Source organism: Orbicella franksi, chromosome 3, assembly GCF_964199315.1.
Source record: "Orbicella franksi chromosome 3, jaOrbFran1.1, whole genome shotgun sequence".
Lineage (NCBI taxonomy): Eukaryota > Metazoa > Cnidaria > Anthozoa > Scleractinia > Merulinidae > Orbicella > Orbicella franksi.
In genome coordinates, this window is record NC_138147.1 from 12,646,520 (window position 1) to 12,666,136 (window position 19,617).

At 37.6% G+C, this 19,617-nt stretch overlaps 1 protein-coding gene and 1 long non-coding RNA gene across 4 annotated transcripts in view; one reads left to right on the forward strand and one right to left on the reverse strand.

Annotated features, from left to right (window-relative positions):
- Window positions 1-1,098: 1,098 nt before the first annotated feature.
- LOC145483035 (uncharacterized) overlaps window positions 1,099-19,617 on the reverse strand; it is a 45,773-nt gene continuing 27,254 nt past the window's right edge. For all 3 annotated transcript variants that reach the window (XM_081461657.1, XM_081461655.1, XM_081461656.1), the window contains exon 5: window positions 1,099-1,870. In XM_081461657.1, coding sequence (XP_081317783.1) covers window positions 1,787-1,870 — 84 coding nt within the window. In that variant the 3' untranslated portion in view covers window positions 1,099-1,786. The remainder of the gene's footprint in view (window positions 1,871-19,617) is intronic.
- LOC145481310 (uncharacterized) lies at window positions 11,799-14,554 on the forward strand. Its single transcript, XR_014048618.1, has 3 exons — window positions 11,799-12,100; window positions 13,897-14,024; window positions 14,468-14,554. It is a non-coding gene; the product is annotated as an uncharacterized LOC145481310 (long non-coding RNA).

Sequence of the window (19,617 nt, forward strand, 5' to 3'; positions counted from 1 at the left end):
CAGTAAGGAGAAACGCTCATTTTTCGGCCTTTACATACATACATACATACATTTTATTTGTTCTCAAATTAAAATTACAATTGTAACATGCCCGCGGATAGCTGAGCTAATCTAGGCGGGTCATGTTTGGACGAGTTATTAATATACAACTAGGTACAACTAAATACAACGGAAGGTAACAAGAGAACTAAAGAGACTAGAATTGACAGCGATGACTAAAGACAACTAATAAACTAACGATATTACAAATAATAATAAACAACAGTTACGACGAGAGACTACAGATACACTAAAGCGAAATTATTGAGTATTAATGAATACATGCTAGGAGGAAAATAAATTCAGCTTTACTTTTTGAACGATTTCTGTAAGATCAATATAATAGTCTTCTGAAGCTAGAATTTCAAAAACTATTTGTTTTTTGGAAGCTTTCATAAATATATAGGCATTTCATTCCAAATTTTTGTTCCGATTCTAGAAAATGAATTTACTTGAATTGAGAGTCTAGAACTTTGTGTGTAAAAATTATTTGAGACAGAGGATCGAGTATTGTAAGAATGAATATCAGAAATGTCTTGAAAGAGATCTTGAATGTTTCCAGGAGCATTTCAGTGTCTTATTTCAAACATAAGGTTAGCTAAAAGCTCATAATACAAAAACTTTAACGGTAAAACACTGGCATCAATAAATAAAGGAATCGTATGTTGATTTCGCTCAGAAAAATAAATAAAGCGAAGAGCTCGCTTTTGGAGCTTGAGAAGCTTTTCAAGGTGTGATTTATATGCTTGGCCCCAGGCCACCAAACCATAAGTTATGGGTCATCCGTTCTTGTTCCCTTGAAATATATGTCTGAATTTATAAAAACGTTGTTAGTATATGTAATAGGACTACATGCTGTCCAATTTGGAAATAATTGGATGAAAAAAATTCCGAGGACAGCCAAAATTGGACGAGGCCGCAGGCCAAGTCCAATTTGGCTGTCAGAGGAATTTTTTAATTATTTCCAAATTGGACAAGTATGTAGTCCTGTTACTTATTAATTATATAGCTCGCGAGGTATTAAATACGGCTTTGCAAGGAAAACTACAGTAACTGAAGAAAAACAGACTGGGCCCTCGATCTTCCGAAACTTGGGAAAGCTTCGAAAATATCCGGTGATCTTTGGAGATCGCCGGAGATTGTCACAAGTCTTCGGAAATCCTGGGAAGTGTTCGGGTGGATCATCGGAAATCTTCGGAAGTGTTCGGGCGATCTTCGGAAGTACTCAAGTGATTTTTGGAAATCTTCGGAGATGTTCGGGTGATATTTGGAAATCTTCGGAATTGTTCGGGTAATCTTCGAAGTATTTAGAATTGTTTGGGTGATCTTCGGAAATCTTCGGAAATCTGCGGGAGCGTTCGGGTGATCTTCGGAGATCTTCGGAAGGTTAATAGCTTAATTTCATTGGCTGAGACAAACTGTCCTATTTTTTCCCAAATTGGACAGTTTTCAAAAATTAAAGGATAATAGCTGTGCTGACAATCGCTGGATTAACTGACTGCTATATAATTAAAGACTGAATCAAGTGTTATTTATTTGCTTTCTTTCTTTCTTTCTTTTTTTTTTTTTGCTTTCGCTATGACAGCAGTTTCTAAATCATTTTCATTATTTATCGAGTACTATTCAGGGAGTACCATTCGCAATGGTAATAGGACTGAGTGGAGTCCAATTCGGTCAGATTTGACATTATTACATTATTATTTACATTTTAAGGTTAACATCATACTCTTTGGCTTTTCTCTGTTTGCTAAGGTGCTTCTTGTTCCCCGCTGGTGTATGCATGCTCTGCCTGTTCCATCTCCCCGTTTTCTTCTGGACGCTTCGTAGACTCCTGGGAAATAAAAACAAGAAAAGAATCCTTACACTGACATATCATTTCATTCATTCGTTCATCCATCTGTCCGTCCGTCCGTCTATCAATTACATCAGGAGTAGGAGTGATAAATAAAGCAGATATTAGGAGTGGACCATTTCACTTTTGAGGAGGGAGGAGGGTGGGGGATTTTGCAAAAAAAAAAAAAGATCTGCAAGCATGTTTGTACCAAACGAAAATTCATGCACACGGCTACTGCCAAAAAAAACACTCCACGCACTTTCAGTGAGCCGCAAAAGTGCATGCTATATGGAGTAATAAATTATAAAGTTTGCAAGTTTAATTGTTGATTAGTCTATAATCCCAGGTATATACGGGCATAACTGATTTGTGCGTGAGTCGATTTACTCGATATCGTAATTGTGGTCACTCATGCATGTGAATGGTCGTTGAAAACATAAACAAGGTCTTGCTTAATTGTATACGTAGTGGCTCATAAATAGACCATATTCGTATTCTTGGTATTGGACTGGAACTAGCTTGCAATGGAGGCCCATTCGGTGGAATATCATTAACTAGTGAGACAGTCTCAGATAGAGCAGAGCGCAATTGATAGCTCTGGCACGGTAGTCCCATAAGTACTCACCCATGCTCGGTTCACTTCCGGTTTGTGTCTACCTTGGTAGTCTGCTAGGGCTTTTCCCCTTTGCAGTGCATATGTTTCAAGGTCGTATTTTCATTCAAGGTCCAAAAATTACGTACAAATTAATTACTCCTGGTATTTTACGTTGATTTTCGTTCATTTTAAATTCAATAATACGTTGAAGCAGCAAACGTGGCAATTTAGCTCTTCACGCCAACTTTGTAACTTGATACTTTTGTTTTCCTCGCAAAGGCATGTAATATGAAACCCTTGTTTTCTCCAACACACGGAAGATGTGCTTGTTTTTTGGAGATAAATGAAAGAACGTTAAATATCTGATGTAGTGATGAAGAAACGGAACAGAAACGATGTTGTTTTACTAAAAATGAAAATTTTACCGATGAACAAGAACTAATTTAATTATCAGATAGTCACGAAATAAACTTTTTTTTCTGTTGCCACCTTTGTTGTTAACAATAAAAACAATTCAAAATTAACACACAACGATATTGATGGCTGAGAAGCTTTTCAACGAAAAGTACTGAAAATAAACAGCGCTACTTGGCCGATATGAATGAGTCTCGTCAAAGACTGATTAAATTAATATCCGCTTTTCATTAGGTGCCACGGAGTCTGCAGCAATATTTGAGCACTTTCCTGGTTTCCTTTGTTACAAACTTACAATTTGCGGAGTATTAAAGCCACTAACTTGGGAACTTTCTGGGCTCTCTTACAGACACGATTAAGGAAAGAAATAAACAAGCCGCTAAGGAGAAGCAATACATTTGAACCCTGAGAAGCACACTATTGTAGATTGAAAACAGCAGATGATATTTGTTGAACCGACCTGTGTGTAATTCTAAAAGCTACGCAGCGACAGTAACGTTTCACTTTTGCAATAAAAAGGGACAATTGGCGCTACCTGAAAAATAACTGCCGTCCTTGGTCACATGACATGACATTTAAAATACCGCGTGGAAAGATAGTGTATAACACTAACGATGCTAGAACGCATGCGTCTTACATGTTGAGTTCTACCATAAGGAAAACCACTCGACATTTGTGCGTGATTCCGTTTTGTTCTAAAGAGAATGGTACCGCAAGGAGAGCAAGGGGTTACCTGAAACAAATATATAGCTTTGCGATGTTCATACCTGACTGACGGCGATGAAACGTGTTTTGCGTAGAGTACACATGTACCTTTCTTACCCCATCCCCACCATTTCCTTGCCTCTAGACTAATTGATTAATTGAAATTAATTAATTAAACAAACATTAAAGTTTACCCCTTAGCGCCATAGTGCAATAGGGCCATAGTGCAATAGCGCCATAGTGCCTTAGCGGCAGGCAGCTCCCATAACCATCCCAATAGTGCACTCTGCACTAAAAAGGGATAAATGCTATTTGCATTTGAAAAGATGCCCCGCATTAGCCTCAGTTATAATCTAGTTCCAGTCGAATACCGAGAATACGAATATGGTCTGTTAGACTTATTGTACCAATAAGAAAGCTAAAATCATTCACTGATTCAAAGGCTAGCCAATTAGGAATACGAAAGATCAAATGTCACTAGTAAAATATATCGTTCGCCAAATCAATGAATGAACATGAAGCGTTGAACGTTGCTGTTCTACCAGAATCGCTTTTTGATAACCTTTTGGAAGAAATGACCGAAGAAGCGTTTCTTTGTAACTTGTTCACTTCGAATTGTCACACGAATTATTCACTTCTCTTTGTAAAACCTGTAAAATTGCTAGGAACCTACTTGAGGACAAGGACTGAAGTGTTCCAGCCTAGACCTGTTCTAGAAAGAATTTCGTTCTGGTCAGGGTTAACTGTTCATGTACATGTACGCTATCGATAAACGAGTTGAAGTCGAACTTTCCGCATTAAAATAAGTTCGTCGTTGCTTATCGTTTAAATTGACTGTGAGATGCTTATTATGGTCCTTCGGAGTCGGATGATAATAGAGCTGTTGTGAGTTTAAGAAGAAAAGATAAGAACCTAAAGATGGATGTCGATGCCATAAAGCAAGTTATTCTCGAAACGATTTAAATTCCCGGAAACAACGCCATTAAAGTGGAAAACCGCATACAGAAGGTGAATTTTTTTTATATTTACAATTCTATTGGCATTGTTCAACTATTCACATACACATTGCTACATTAAGCACGTTACAAAACTTAAAAGAAACTAAAGGAAAGAACTGCAGAAAGACAAAGTGGCAACGATGTGGTCGAGCACAAAACCATTGGACTATTAGGTATAGAATATATTACATTTTTACAAAAATTAACTAGTAACGTAATATATTAAAAGTCACTAATTATGGACTTCTTGATTATGGAGGTGTCATCTAGACTAATGTACAGCATAGATGTTGAGTAAACAATTTGTGAAACTCCCAGGCTTTTTACGATAAGGTACTTGCCAAAGAGGGAGAGGTTGCGCCCTCTCCATAAAGTTAGTTTAATGTTAAGGTTGTCAATTTTTTGGACCACATTTTTCTTGCTGTTTTCTTGCTTATCTTAGGAAATAAAATTCCAAGGGCTCGCACAGGCTCACTCGTCCAGTTTAGTCATACGGGTTTGCTTAGGTTATGCCTCCAAGATCCAAGCCAAATTGTCTTGGTTTTTCCTAGATTGAGTTTAAGTCCAGATATGATTGCAAAGAGTCGGAGTATCCAATAACGTTGATGATTGAAGTGATATTCTTCAAGAGTAGAGACGTGTCGTCAGCAAACTGGTTTATCTTGCTTTCTGTATTAAACATTGTAGTACCTTCAATGACTCTCTCCTGTCTTACCCTGGCTGCTAAGATCTCTGTCCCCAATATAAAAAGGTTGGGGAAGAGAGGGCAGCCCTGTCTGACATTTGAAGTAGTTTGTAGTATATCCGTCATGGAGAACAGAGCTCTCAATGTTGGTGTAGAAGATGGATGCTTATTTGCCAAATTGTCATGAGATGGGATTATTGCTCATGAAGAAAGGATTAAAAACGCTCATGAGTGGATCGAATACCAACAAACATTTCATAGTACTTTAGCCATGGCTTTCGAGTACTTATCTAAGCCAAGTCTGATGAAGCCACCCTTTTGTGGTTAGGGCAAAAACAGTCGCAATTGAAGCTACCAAACAGAGAGTTACTTAAGATCCCAACAGATTTTGTACTACGTGAGCTACTAGACACTTAAAACTGGGGACTAGGTCAGAGCTCTTGAAGCCCTGGGTGAAAATCCATTGAGCAATTCATGGAAACCAAGATTCTCCCAGAATTGTCCGGGCAATGGGAACTGGAACTGACCGAGGTCAAGGAAGAAGCCAACTTTGCAGTTTTTTTCGAATATTTTAGTAAGCAAGTACTTTCCAGGGAGGATGAAGAGGGGAGTAGCAGTCTGGCCAATGGAGGACTTAGTTAACCCAAACTTAGTGAGGCAGCAAAGACAAACTTCGTAAAAGAAAAGTACAGAGTTGCAGTCAAGAACACACTCGAAAGAATGTCCACTGCCTCTGCCCTAACGGGGACTGAGACAAGTTCTGGAAATATTATATATGCATCCTGTGAAAGGAAACAAAGCACGATAACTCAAACTGTTCAGGTCGTTAACGTTACTCTGTTGAAGTACAGTGGCAGTTGGCCAGAGAGAACCTGCTGTGTGTAACTGTTTAAAGCTTGCAAGTAGTTAACATTTAGACTACGAGCCCGAGTTTTTTAATGAGCCGAATAGTCAACGAGGCGTAGCCGAGATGAATATCACTCATAGAAAACCAGGGGGGGGGGGGGGGGAGTCTAATTGTGTTGACAGACACATTACTGCGCAAAATCCTACTATTTGTGCGTATGTTTGAAGCCTAGAAAATAAGAACAATTTCCAATTTCAAGAGCAGCACGCGCGCGATTGTTGTCTACTAGCGATTATAGTTCACAACTAATTTTTCTGCGATTCTTATAGGCTTAATTTGATCACGTGACTTGATAGTGTTCATCAGTGAAAAGACACTAGCTGCTCATTGTGCCCGTCCGAATTACTCGTCCGGGAAAATCTTTCTGTAAGCATGCGAGGATATGTAAAAAAAACTAGACGCTCTAAGAGCGTTTACTCGGGCTTCGTAACGCAAGATCAAGTTGAACTTTACAAGTAAGCTTATTGAACACAATAAAAACATATAAAAGAATGAGGATATTTCAGCACGTCACAATAGTTACGTACAAATATGATATATTTACTAGTTAAGTTGCTTCGTTGAGTATCCTCTCTATCCAGTTGCGTGTTGTTTGCTTTATCTGTGAAGTTCTGTTTGCGACGATTCTTGATTTTTCAACATCTGAGGTGTTTGTCTTAGCATCATAGTTGGTTTTCAAGTAAGTAGTCATAGATTTTTAAGTGTTGTTGTAGTTTAAACTCAAAACACCGCATTCAAGAAGAGCGAATACGTAACACAAGTTGACGCACTGTCATCCTCAGTTTCCGCGCTTTATTTAAGCAATAGACCACTCTTTGTATGCGTTTACTGGGGCAATAAACAACGCGGGATGTTGGGAGAACACGTGAAAAGCTTGTAAATCACGACCCGTTAGGCGAGTGATTTACGTTTCCATATAACGCGCGCTTTGATTGGTTGAAAGAGCGTGTTTTATCAGAGAACAGAGCACGGGTTGATGACGGTAAGCTGGCCTTCAAATTTTTACTTCGGAATTTTGACAAATTTGACCCAAATTAAACATCCCCTGTGACTCAGACAAACGCAATGGAAACGAGCTCTATGCCTGTAGTAAATACGGCTCGCGGAGACCATTGTTAGCAACAGCAGTGTTAAAACTGTACTAAAATAACAAGTTTTGCTAGATTACCGCCGACAAAACACGTAGCGAATAAACAAATTCTCAACTTAACCAGTGCTTCGATAAAAGACATTATAGCGGAGCTCCGGCGGAGCCCCATACCCATGTAGGGAAGAAAAGGAAACCCATGAATTGATTTTCTCATGGTTATCATGGCTAGCGGTACTGCTCGTGGGCGCGTACGCACGACGGCGACGACGACGACGACGACGACGACGACGACGACGGAGTCGCGCAAGATGGCGGCCATACTCCAGCTAACAGGTTGACAGAGACATGCACCCTCAGTTGGTAGCGGGTGAATGCCATTTTTCTTGGCGGGAAAAGAAAAACGATAGCGGAGGTTGATTTAATATTTTTAAGACAGGGTTGCGCTGAAGCAAAAGACAGAAAGCAAGAATTAACAGGCAAAGAAGTAGCGAAGAAGATCGCGAAAAAGACTGAGCTGGCCAGCGCTGGGGAAGGAGGCGAAACAGTACTGAACAATGCCGTGAATTATAGCTAGTCAAGAGCTAGAGAAAGGAGGTGAAATAATACCCAACAATGCCGTGAACCAAAGCTAACGAGGGCTATAGAAAGGAGGCGAAAGTACCCGACAAATTGATTCAGAAGACTGCCGAACTCCCCATGGCCAAGTTCAAAATTCGCGCGAACGTGATGCTGTGCAGCCGTGCAAGAAAATTCAAAAGTCACCTGATTTGGTCAGGTGATGAACATTAGAGAAATCAAACGTACCCGAGTGTTTTAGAGAAATTGCAAAACAGTAAACGTAGCGGAAAGAAGTGGTTGATTCGTTGATCTATCGAAAATATAACTTCAGTTTAGTCTTCACAACTTTTGCTGCAAGTTTCTGCCTGGAAGATTTACACTGGCCGAACTGAATTGCCAACTTGCGGTAAGTGACTTTTGTTGTTGCGTTTGGTATGAAAATTAACAAGTTTCCTCGGCGATATAAGCTTATTTTCAATTGGAATCCATTAAAAGTCTTCCTTATTTGAAGCCATGCTGTAAGAGATTTTAAAAATTGCATCGTTTTAATTTCGCTCGTCTCTAAACAATAACACGTGGGGGGTCTGCTAAATCTGCCAGCCAGCGAGCCATGCGAGCCACGGTGTGAGCCATGCGAGTCATGCGAGTCATGCGAGTCATGCGAGCCATTTATGCGAGTATTTTTTTTTTCTTCAACTGGTCTGAGAGGTCGTCGACTTTTCGCCAAGAAACATAGATCTCGCGCTCGACTATCACTAAACTATCGCTATAAACCGCTCGCCCGCCATCTTGAAAGCGGAGATGACCCTGGGGACGAGTATAAACGGTACAACCTCGCTCCTAGGGTACTCTCTCTTTTCGGGCCTGGGAAATTAATTTTAAATAAAAATTTAGCTACAAAAGTGCCTACAATTGAAATATTCCCAAAAGAAAATCCTAATCTCGCTTCGGTTACCGGAACTATTGCTGGTACGGCAAATATGAAAAATGCTCTAAACATCTGCACATCGTGCCAAGTCTTGCGTCATAGTAATGGCTACCCTGAGTGTGATGAATTTTTTTCTTTGTTTCATATTTTTGTTGTTTGGAGAAAATTTTGTGTATTCAAATCGCCCAGGATCCGCAAAAAATAAAAACGATGCGTCAAAAATTTATTAAGGTTCAGGACTAAAGTAGAGAAATTTTCTGAGAGAAACGTACGGCTCCACCGCCCCACCGCTACTCGAATGGGTAAGTGAATGGTATCCATTGGCACCTGTCATTCATTGATATCCACGTTGAAAATCATTCAAGAAAAAAGAGAACAGTACTTCAGGGCAACTCCGTGTATTGGCGTCAAGAATGGTGAGTGAATCGCGTAATTTTAACAGGTTCGCACTTTAGTGAATCAGAGTTACCAAAACTTTGTCGGTTGGCTGACTGCTGCATGTGGTTGTCCCTTCCCTTAGAATTTAATATTGCAAGAATTTAATATTGCGATCTTATTCATCTTGTTCCATTGCTCTTGTTCTTGTTCTCATGTGAATGTAAATGTAACAAATAAAAAATCTTAACATTTTTACTAGGGCTCGCATGACTCGCATGACTCGCATGGCTCGCATGGCTCGCATGGGTCGCCCTTTGGCTCGCATGGCTCGCTGGCTCGCAGGTTTATAAAACTCACACGTGGGTCGCTTTGGAGGTTGCTGTAACTTGTAAACAAATTATGTTTTCTATCGATTTTCGTCGTCAATTTAAGCTTATAACCTCACATCTAAAAATAAGCTTAACCAAAATCGTACTTGTAAACACGGCCGGGCGAGTTTTGAAGTTTTCTCTGAGTTAGTTAGCACTGCCGCTTCGTAGACTGCTAAAATTTGTTCTTCTGTTGTTGAAAACTGAACCAAGAAAGGTCTACAAACCATTTTAAGCTGAAGCGAACAGGATTTACTAAGTTTACTTTTGTTCCTATGTGAATATTTGCATATTGTGATTACAAAGTATGGAGATTTCCTCGTTTTGTTAGTTCAATTTATTCGGTTTGGCGAAATGCTTTTGTGAATTCCGAGGTTAAATTGGTTGAAGACTGGTAAAGCTACTGCCAATAAAATGACTGCATAGCTAAATTAAGCCGTCGGCAAAAATACAGACTCTCAGTAATATTAAAATTTAAGCGTGAATAATTTTTCAACTTTAACACCGCAAACTTAAACGAATTTTCTTTATCCTCTCTTTTATTCGGTCACCGTTCATTGAAAAGGGATTTGCTGTTGATACTCGAGCTCAGATGTAGTGATATGCATCTTGTGTTTATAATGTAGATTTCCTCGTTTTATTTTGTTGTCTGTCCAATTAGTTCGGTTTGGTGAAATGCTTATATAGTCCAAAATGTCGAGTAGACGATTATGCATGGCAATCCTGTCTGCAAATAAAGCTCTGCTTTGATTTTGATTGGCTATTTCATGTTATTTGTGCCATTGCTTTTGGTTGGGGGTACATGGACCGTATTTTGTTAATAACAGGTTATTCCCCAATGCGGTATTTACACTTAATATGGAAATGTTCCAAAAAAGTGAGATAGTACTAATTGACTCGGTAAATTGAACAGTGTAATAGGAGTTCTTGCCCTGACCATTTCTCAGTAATAAGAATAACTTTTACATACATACATACACAATTTAGTTGGAGAGAGCGCTCTCCTATCTCCACTCTCTCTCTCTCTCTTTGCTCTCTTCTTCACACTAATTTTTTATTTACTAACTTATTAAATGAATGTCACTGACTGTTTTCTTTGTTGTGCATGCATACTTTTTTGCTGGTCGAAGAAAGTTTCAGTTTCTTCCTGGCTGTACAGTTTCCTTTCTCCTGTCCTGTACCAAATTGTTTGTGATATAACTTCATGAATTCTCTATTCTCCTTAAATTTTATCTCATCAGGTTGATAGAATGCACTCTCAGAGTGTTCCATCATTGTCTTCAGTCGCTACAATTTTCCGGAAAAAAGCAATAGTTTTCTTAATTTCCTTTTACTTTGTGTTAGGACTTTTTAGCATGCCTGTAATTGGCCCATAGGCATTACGGGAGAATAATTTTCAAGTAAAGAATTACATTCGTTTTAGTGTTGAGTATTTTAAATTGTTATGAATTAGGCATTTCTTTTTATTTTTTATATTTTTTATTTTAGTCGCACGCAATGTTTTATGGTTTTACCGAGGTATACCATGTAAATGTAAATAATGCACTGGAATTGGTGAATCAGAGTGTTCATTATATCAGCTTTAAACACAAACCACATATTATAAATGACTCATATGTAAATGATATTTTTATTACAGAGAACTGGACAGGGCAAGAACTTCTCCTTCTTTTGTGAATTTATATATTAATTCCTCTCAGTGCTGTCAAAATGTCTCAGGAACCTTCATTTCTGATAATCTATTATTTTCCACCATACCTACAACACAGAAGCTCACCAAATCCTAACTGATAACTAACGTGTGTATCTCTAGCCTTTGCTGTGTGCTACCGGTACATGTATATTCTGTTATCCTGCCTTAACTGCTAGGAAAAATTTTGGCAGAGCTGTTTCAACAGTTTCACTTAAATTGATTTCCAGTAACAGCGCTACATGTAGCAGTGTTATTGAGTGTGAACTTTATGGAGGATTTTAATTTTTTTTTTTTTTTTTTATGATTACAGACGACAACAAAATATACATGTGTATACATAAGCTGATGTTGGTGTTGGTTACAAACCGTAGTTCATAATAGTCATCCTATTACAGGTAAGGGGGAAAAGTTCAGAGAGTTTAGAACATTTCTTCCCCCAGCACACCTTCTGTCTATAGGTGCAATAATTGAGAGGTTATATATATGTACGAAGAGTAATGTAAAGCTACTGTATAAACTTAGCATTAAAATCTGACATTTGAACGCCTCCTTTGCTAAAATTAGTCATGATTTAATTGTTATCACTCCCTGTGAATTCACAGAGATTCCAGAGGCAAATTATAACCTAATGTGGAAGTCCTGTCTTCAAGTGAGGGAAAATGACACAAAAGAGTTACAATGAAAGTAAAGAGAATTGTGAATGTTGATATGGTGTACATTATACATCATGTAAAGGTATTTGGTGAGTGCCAAAGGCATAACATTTCATGTATTGCTTTTTCAGGGCAAATTATATAACAGTGACGTTTTAAAAGGTGTGATCAGAAAAATAATGAGTACATTGTCCAGGCAGCATCAGTTTATGGACAGCATATGCAGACAGTAAGAGGAACTGTAAGCACTACCATGTAAGTTAGTTTTATGCTTATGACTTCTTGTTCTTGAATTTTGTGTCATTTCATCACAAGAATAGGTAACGAAAGATGCAATAGTTGTTGCAATATATTTTTGAAGGAAAACTTATAAGTCTGCCTATGCTGGATAACAGCCATGTGTAAACTGAATGTGAAGCAAACAATATGTTAAATATGGGGCAACCCTAAAACCCAGAAACCGGAATCCGGAATCTGGAACCAAAAACCGGAATCCAGAAACTGGAAACCGGAATCCGCAAATCAAAGAAAATAAGTTCTTCAAATACGTGAAAATTGTTTTGCTTAGCTTTTCGACTGTAAAAAGTAAGCTGCCAAGTAAAAAGGACCTCAAACTTAACCTTTTTTGAAACAAAAATTCCCCGTCTGTTGAAATTGTGCAACCGTTATTTTTAGTGAGGGCTATGATTATGAGAATCTCAGTAAAGTGCGTCTTAATTTTATTCCAAGCACCTCGAGAGTGTCTAAAATAAGCTTGCTGGTAATTGCCATTTTGTTTAATAAGTGATCTTCAATTTACCGGAAGTATAAATTTATCCTTTATGTCTAGTACATACTGAACAAGATAGAAAATGTAATAGAGAACAGGATATCCATCAGTGGCAGCCCCCTGTACATTGACGGTCACGCCCCCCAATTTCGAAGTCCAAGGGCTAACCCGTCTGGTCTAAATATGAAATTTGATTTTTCCAACAGATACGAGACCAATTCCAGATTAACACAATTTCCACACTGATACTGTGACAAATCAGCATTTCATATTCTTGGCGGCCATCATATTAAAACAATTTGTAGAAATGTTGCACACTTACTTCCGTCTGCCTCTCACTTGCTGACAGATCAGACCACATGCTGTTCAAAGATGCTAAAAGACTGCCAGAAACTCACTGCAATAGCCTATAGTAGCTTGTTGTTAATGTGCTGCTCACCAGTCTTCTCAGAGCAATTTGATCTAGACAAGAACCAGGCTCTCACCAGGGCCAGCTTGAACAAAAGATGGGTAACTTAGCCTATGAGTAGGCTCTCGTGTTTGGGCTGGGGGTGTGAGTGGCAAAGCCGCATGAAGGCTCTTGGTGACATGCCAATGCAGAAAAACACTAGACACCTATTTAGCCTGCTCAGACAATAGAGACAGATACTAGAGCCTGCTCGCAGGCTATGAGTAACTCTATCCACCCAAAAACTCAGTAACCTTGACTGGATAGTGATGTACTGAATGAATAGCTTTATGCAGCTTTTGAACAACGGGGCCAGATATATAGCTAAGGGTTGTTCAGAACTAGTCAATAATTTTTTAGCAATTACAGTCTGTGGCTGAAGTAAAGCCAAGAAACTAAATAACAACAAAATTATTTTTGCTCATATTTATTTATTAGACATTGCTGAAGTGAATTATTTCTATCATCATTCATAATATCTGGATTCCAGATTCTGGTTTTTGGCTCTGGATTCTGGATTCCAGATTCTGGATTCTGGATTTCGGTTTCCAAATTCAGTGTTTTAGGGTTGCCCCAGATGATGTATGTGCATATGTTAATCTTGAATAATCTGAAATTTCAGAGAGTTTAAAAATATCATATCATATCTGTGATGGTTCTGAGGTGGAGGGCTGTTACATGTACATGTAAATGTCTCATGCATGATTTTTCACTCATTATGATTCAGGTGCAAATAGTTTCTGTATCTGTTGATGTGCAACAATCTACACCAATATTTCAACCTAATAATGTACAGTGTATATTAATTAACCAAATTATGCTGTTTGTTTTTAGTTGGCCAGTGCTACTACATAGTAATGTGATGTTGAAGTGCACAAATTTACAAACATGCCCAGTGTCAACTTGTCAAATACATGTATATGAACTGGCCAGACAGTGTAGATTACAAAATTCTCTGAAAGGTAAGATGTTTCTTAAACATTATTTTGTAATTAATGATTTCTCAGACATTGTTTTCTTCAAGAAAAGATTCATACCCCACATGGAGGTTTTTTCTCTATTAGAGCTCTTGATTCCTGATACTTTGGAATTTCTAAAGACTGGCCGTGAATGGGTGTTGGGTGTGAATATCTTCTGGAACTGCACATTCATTCATTCATTCATTGAGTAAGCAAGAACATCAGTATTTATCCTGACAAACTCTGATTTTCTTCTGGAAGCTGAACTCATATACAGTTGTACAGTTATATGTACAACCAAAAAGCCTGGATGACCCTGTGATTGGGACTGTGCACATTGTTATAACCCTCAATGTTCCAGTTGCTTGTTTGAAGCAAATTGCATTTGCTCTCGAAAGCAAGTGGCGAAGTTCATAACAGTTATGTAAGTTTGCTTTGTATCTCAGGGCAGAGCCTGCCACAGTGAAAGTTGGAGTACCAACCCCTAGCATTTGATTCACTACTAACACTCAGTAAACAGCTAACAATGAAGTATACTGTATATCAAAGAAAGGAATTACATGCCTGTTCCTGTCAGTCAATATATGAACAGGTTACAGATGGGGAGCCTGTATTAAAACATCAAAGATTTTCAAAGCAACCATGGCCTGGTGAGATATTTCTGAGGTAATATAAATTTAAGGTCCTTATGATTGCTTATAGGCACTGATTTTTATTGTAAACAATATCTTACTGAGTGTATTTTTCTTGTGTGCTAATTGTTGGAGAACACAGAGGTCACTGTTATGACAGAGATATTAATTTGTGAAAAGTTCTATAAACAAATGCATCTGGGAACAAATTAATTTATCATGGATGCAGCTTCTGAGAGATCCCCAATATTAATGGAACATACACTGTTCATACAGTACATGTAAAAGAGTTTAGTAATTCATTACTTATGATTGTAATGCTTTGTTTGGTTTCTCTGTATTTACAGACAACTTGATGGGATTATAAATTCTGCACCAAGTTCATTGAATAAACTGACTTGGAGGTTCAGTTCTGCAACCCATTCTGTTTGTAGTAATATCATAACTGCAACATTGTGACAGATACACTGCATTACATTATTAAGAGCCACTGCCCACAAATATGGACCAAACAACGGCACAAGTCGAAAAATCGATTTTGCTCATTTTTTGCCCAAAGATTGGCCCTAGCTAGAGAACAAACGAACCATAGTTAGTTTCTGCTAATGTAGCTTTTTTTGGAAGAAATTTGCGAAAAACGATTTCGCCCCGATTGAGCTCAAAATCTACTTCCAGTTATGCTAAATTTTCTGGAAATTTGATTGCTTCGCACGTCGCACGACAGCTACTTGAGAACCTTTCAATGGTTTTTAGATTCAACTCACGTCTTCATGGTATGACTGAGTGAAAAATAAAATAAGTCGAGGTTTCGTTTGAGCCCGAAACGAGATCGAACAGAAACGCAAAATATTGCAATGTGTTGCAAACGAATTATAGCACTAAAATATCACCATATTTTTCTATGGGCTATAACTTTAAATGCCACAAAAACACTTTCTACGGGTTAACTTTACGCCCACCTGTTTGAAAATCAAAAAACATCTCTGGGCAAATGGTTTTAAGTCGCCCGCCTTGGCCTGTGTTTTTCATAAATTTTCCCCTGAACCGCCGTGGGAATGTAAACAATTGCGTGACGCGGACGGTCACCCCGAATATATAATTCGTTTCCAACAAACTGCAGATGGCTATCTTAGAACATTTTGGTGAAAAAAGAAAAATATAATGGACCACTTTTAACTTTAATAATTTGAAAGGCATTGCTTTAGAAATTTCGTTAATTAAAAACGCCAATTAAAAGCAATTCACTTGGAGGTCGGGTGTTACCGCCATGTCGTTTTAAGCTGTCGTTCTTTCTTTGATCATTTTAATTACAAGAACGAGTTCTAGAAAGAAAATCGTTCTAAGTTCATTTGTTAAGCGTAATAACAAGTTGATATTGTTCGTTTGTAGCCTTACGTGATCTGAAGGAACGCTACAGTGATTAAATTTGTATTTGTTGATTTCGACGGATCGATTTCCGGTTAAGATGATTTCCGCAGAACATTCGAGCAATAATTTAAGTTACCTAAAAACCGCGTAGCATGGTTATATTTTGAACACAGTAAAGAAGAACTTATCGAGACTAAAGCTCTCAAGCTGACCCCGCGAGAGAAAATTGAACTTGAATGGCTCGATAGAAAACTAAGTTTGATCGAATGTCAGATAACGATCCGCACGTGAAGTTGAACTAGCGATGAAAAGATTATAGCCTACGGTAAAAGTATTTTTAATTAATTAAGTATTGACTTGTACTGTACAAAGAATTTTCCAGGAAATGCATTTGAACGCTTGTAACAAATATTTCTTGAGACAATAAAGCTTTGACCAGCGACCCTGCAAGACAGCGCACGCGTGGCCAAATGTTTTTAAACTTTTTTTGTATTTGTTTACACTGTCATCAGAGCTCGAGAAGTCCGAACTAGTTTAGACAAGAAACTCAATGCTGAAGAGTCCTATTTCTGTCTCATGGAGAAACTATCTCTTCATGAGAAATCGTGTATACGCATTTCTTTGTATTGACGTAATGAATTGAATAAAGAAATCACACTCGTGTACCCATATTTTTAGGTCTGATTAAGGAGTTCGAACGCTACCACCTTGGTTTCCTGTGAAGAACGAAATCTGGGAATAAGAGACAGTCACGTGATTAAACTGACTGCGAACGACTGGAAGGAATAGATTACTCTTCTTAGTTGCTAACCTTCACTCATTGCATTCACTTTCATTTTAATTTTCTTTCTTTTCATTCTTTTTTTTTTTTTTGTTACGTTTTTTATTTGGTTTTATTTTCCGAGTTGATACCAGTTTATTTTTTGTTTGATTTAATCTTTGAAAATTTAATTTTATATATTTTCCGCAAAATTATTATAATTATTCGACGTTCCGGAATGTTCCATGTTCCTGGTTTTATCGACGCCCGCTATTTTGGCTAATCGCTTAATCAAATTATATATATATATTTCATTGAAATTCGCTCTTCCGTGACCGACTTCCGCGAACAAAACAAGATGGACGTTTGCCGTTCATAGATCGACCACTGTAATGTTTATTTGTCTACCAGTGTTATGATCTGCAAATTTCAGACAGGTAGCGAATAGCGTTAATACTGTCACTTAATTTATCAAACAACCACAGTAGAAAAGATGGATTTTTTTCCCACTATGACTGAAACGCAAACGCAATTTTTTCCTCGGCTAATTCAATTCCAGAAATTCCGGGTTTTCTATCTGAGTTTGAGAATGGCCGTTTTCACACTAGAGACGGATAACCCGTCCATTACGGATAATTCGTCTTAGTGTGAAAACGGAACGGTGCTCATTTTAGACGGATAATCCGTCTATTTTTATCCGTCCGATTATCCGTCTCTAGTGTGAAAACGGCCAATATTGTGTAAAAACAAATTTTGTACACAGCTAGAAGAGTTGAGATGCCGTCACGCAATTAGTAGTTTATAGAATTTATGGTATTTCCACTTGACTTTATTTGTCAGTCAATGATTCAATTGCCATAAACTATAGAGGATTGGTTAAGTGTATCTCTAAAACTGTCACTGTATTGTAACTTATCAGTGAAATTAATAACTGAGCCATCTTGTGGAAATAAACAAGCGAGTTAAAAATTATTCACCTGAATCATTTCCTGGAGCACTGTAGTCACTTTCTTAATAATAATAATAGGGATGTCGTGGGTGTTACAATGCAAACGAAAAATATACATATATTTATACTAACTTAAACAAAAAAAAAACATTTTCCATTATTTTATCCACACATTGTTTCAAAAATTGCTTTCATCGGATTGTTGAAGACGAATATTTACTCGAGAGTGACTATCCGCGTCACGCAATTGTTTACATTCCAACGGCGGATTTTGGGTAAAATCTATGAGAAACACAGGCCAAGGCGGGCGACTTAAAACCATTTGCCCAGAGATATTTTTTGATATCCTAACAGCTGGGTGTATGTTTAACCCGTAGAAAGTGTTTTTATGGTATTTAAAGTTATAGCCCATAGAAAAATATGGCGATGTTTTAATGCAATAATTCGGTTGCAACACATTGTAAAATTTTGCGTGTCTGTTTGATCTCGTTTCGAGCTCAAAACTAGCTTCGATTTATTTTATTTTTCGCTCAGTCATACCACGAAGACCTGAACTAAATATAAAATCCATTGAAAGATTCTCAAGTAGCTGTTCTACGAAGCGCGAAGCAATCAAATATTCGGAAAATTCAGCAAAACCGAAAGTAGATTTTGAGCCCAATCGGGGTGAAATCGTTTTTGGCATATTTCTACCAAAGAAAGCTGTATTAGCAGAAACTAACTATGGTCCGTTTCTTTTCTTACTAGGACCTATCTATGGGCAAAATACAAGCGAAATCAATTTTTCGACTTGTGCCATTGATAGGCGATTTAGGTCGATTTTTATAGGCATTCACTCTTAAGAAACACATATTAACTAATTATTTTTTAAGTGCCTGTTAATTTAATCAGTTTTTCTTAGAGATAATTTACTCGCGGTTTATGTAAATAATTGGCTTTTTGGCTTTAAAATGATATTTATTGAGCTTTTAAATCAATTTTGTGATAATCTGCATTGGACATGGCATAAATTCATATTTTGCCAACACGAAATGGAGAACTGGGTCTTAAGCAAAGTTGCAGGATTAGCATTTTTGTAGAAAGAAAGGGTTGATAAATTTGCGACATTCTACAGACAGCCTTGCCATTCGCAATGTCCGATAAGGTTAATTTGTTCCATTCTGTTGTAGAAATAGTGTTCTCTAATTTATAAATTATTTCAATCTGTTGTTTAAACGATTGCCTTATAACCCCATGTCTGGCTTTGGTGCATGTAGGATATTGATGTATTTTTTATCCATTTTGCTGTAAATTATCTTAATTGATGTGTCAATCAAAACATATCTTGGATATGCTGGGCTCTTCTGACAAATGTACCTATGCCTCATAACCTTTGAGTGCATTTGGTTGTGTAGTGCAGACAAAATACATGTACATAATATAACTTCCTCTTAGCTCACTGATAATTCTTGGTATAATTTAATCATAGCAAAATTAATCAATGGAACCCAATCGCAGCTCTTGTAGTCCACAATGCCAGTCGAGAAAAAGAACAAATCACATTGAAATTGAATAATAAAATTATTATTAGAAGCCTATGCAAGTATTCATGATCAGCAAAAAAAAAAAATATCGTAATATTCATGCAAGGGTGATTTTGCTTATTGCAAACCCTTCCAGCAGGAGGAGACTCCATACAATAGGGAAGATGGTTAAATGTATCTTTGGGGACAAGTTAGAAAACAAAACTTTCCAACTTTTCACATATGTATACTGTTTTGGTATTTTTGTGAGATTTCATTTGGTAGAGATTCAGGGACTGAGTATATTGTAACCACTGCATTTCAATCAGTCCCCACAACAAAAAAATGTGTAAACTTCTTTTGTGTGGGAGTCCCCATGTTAACT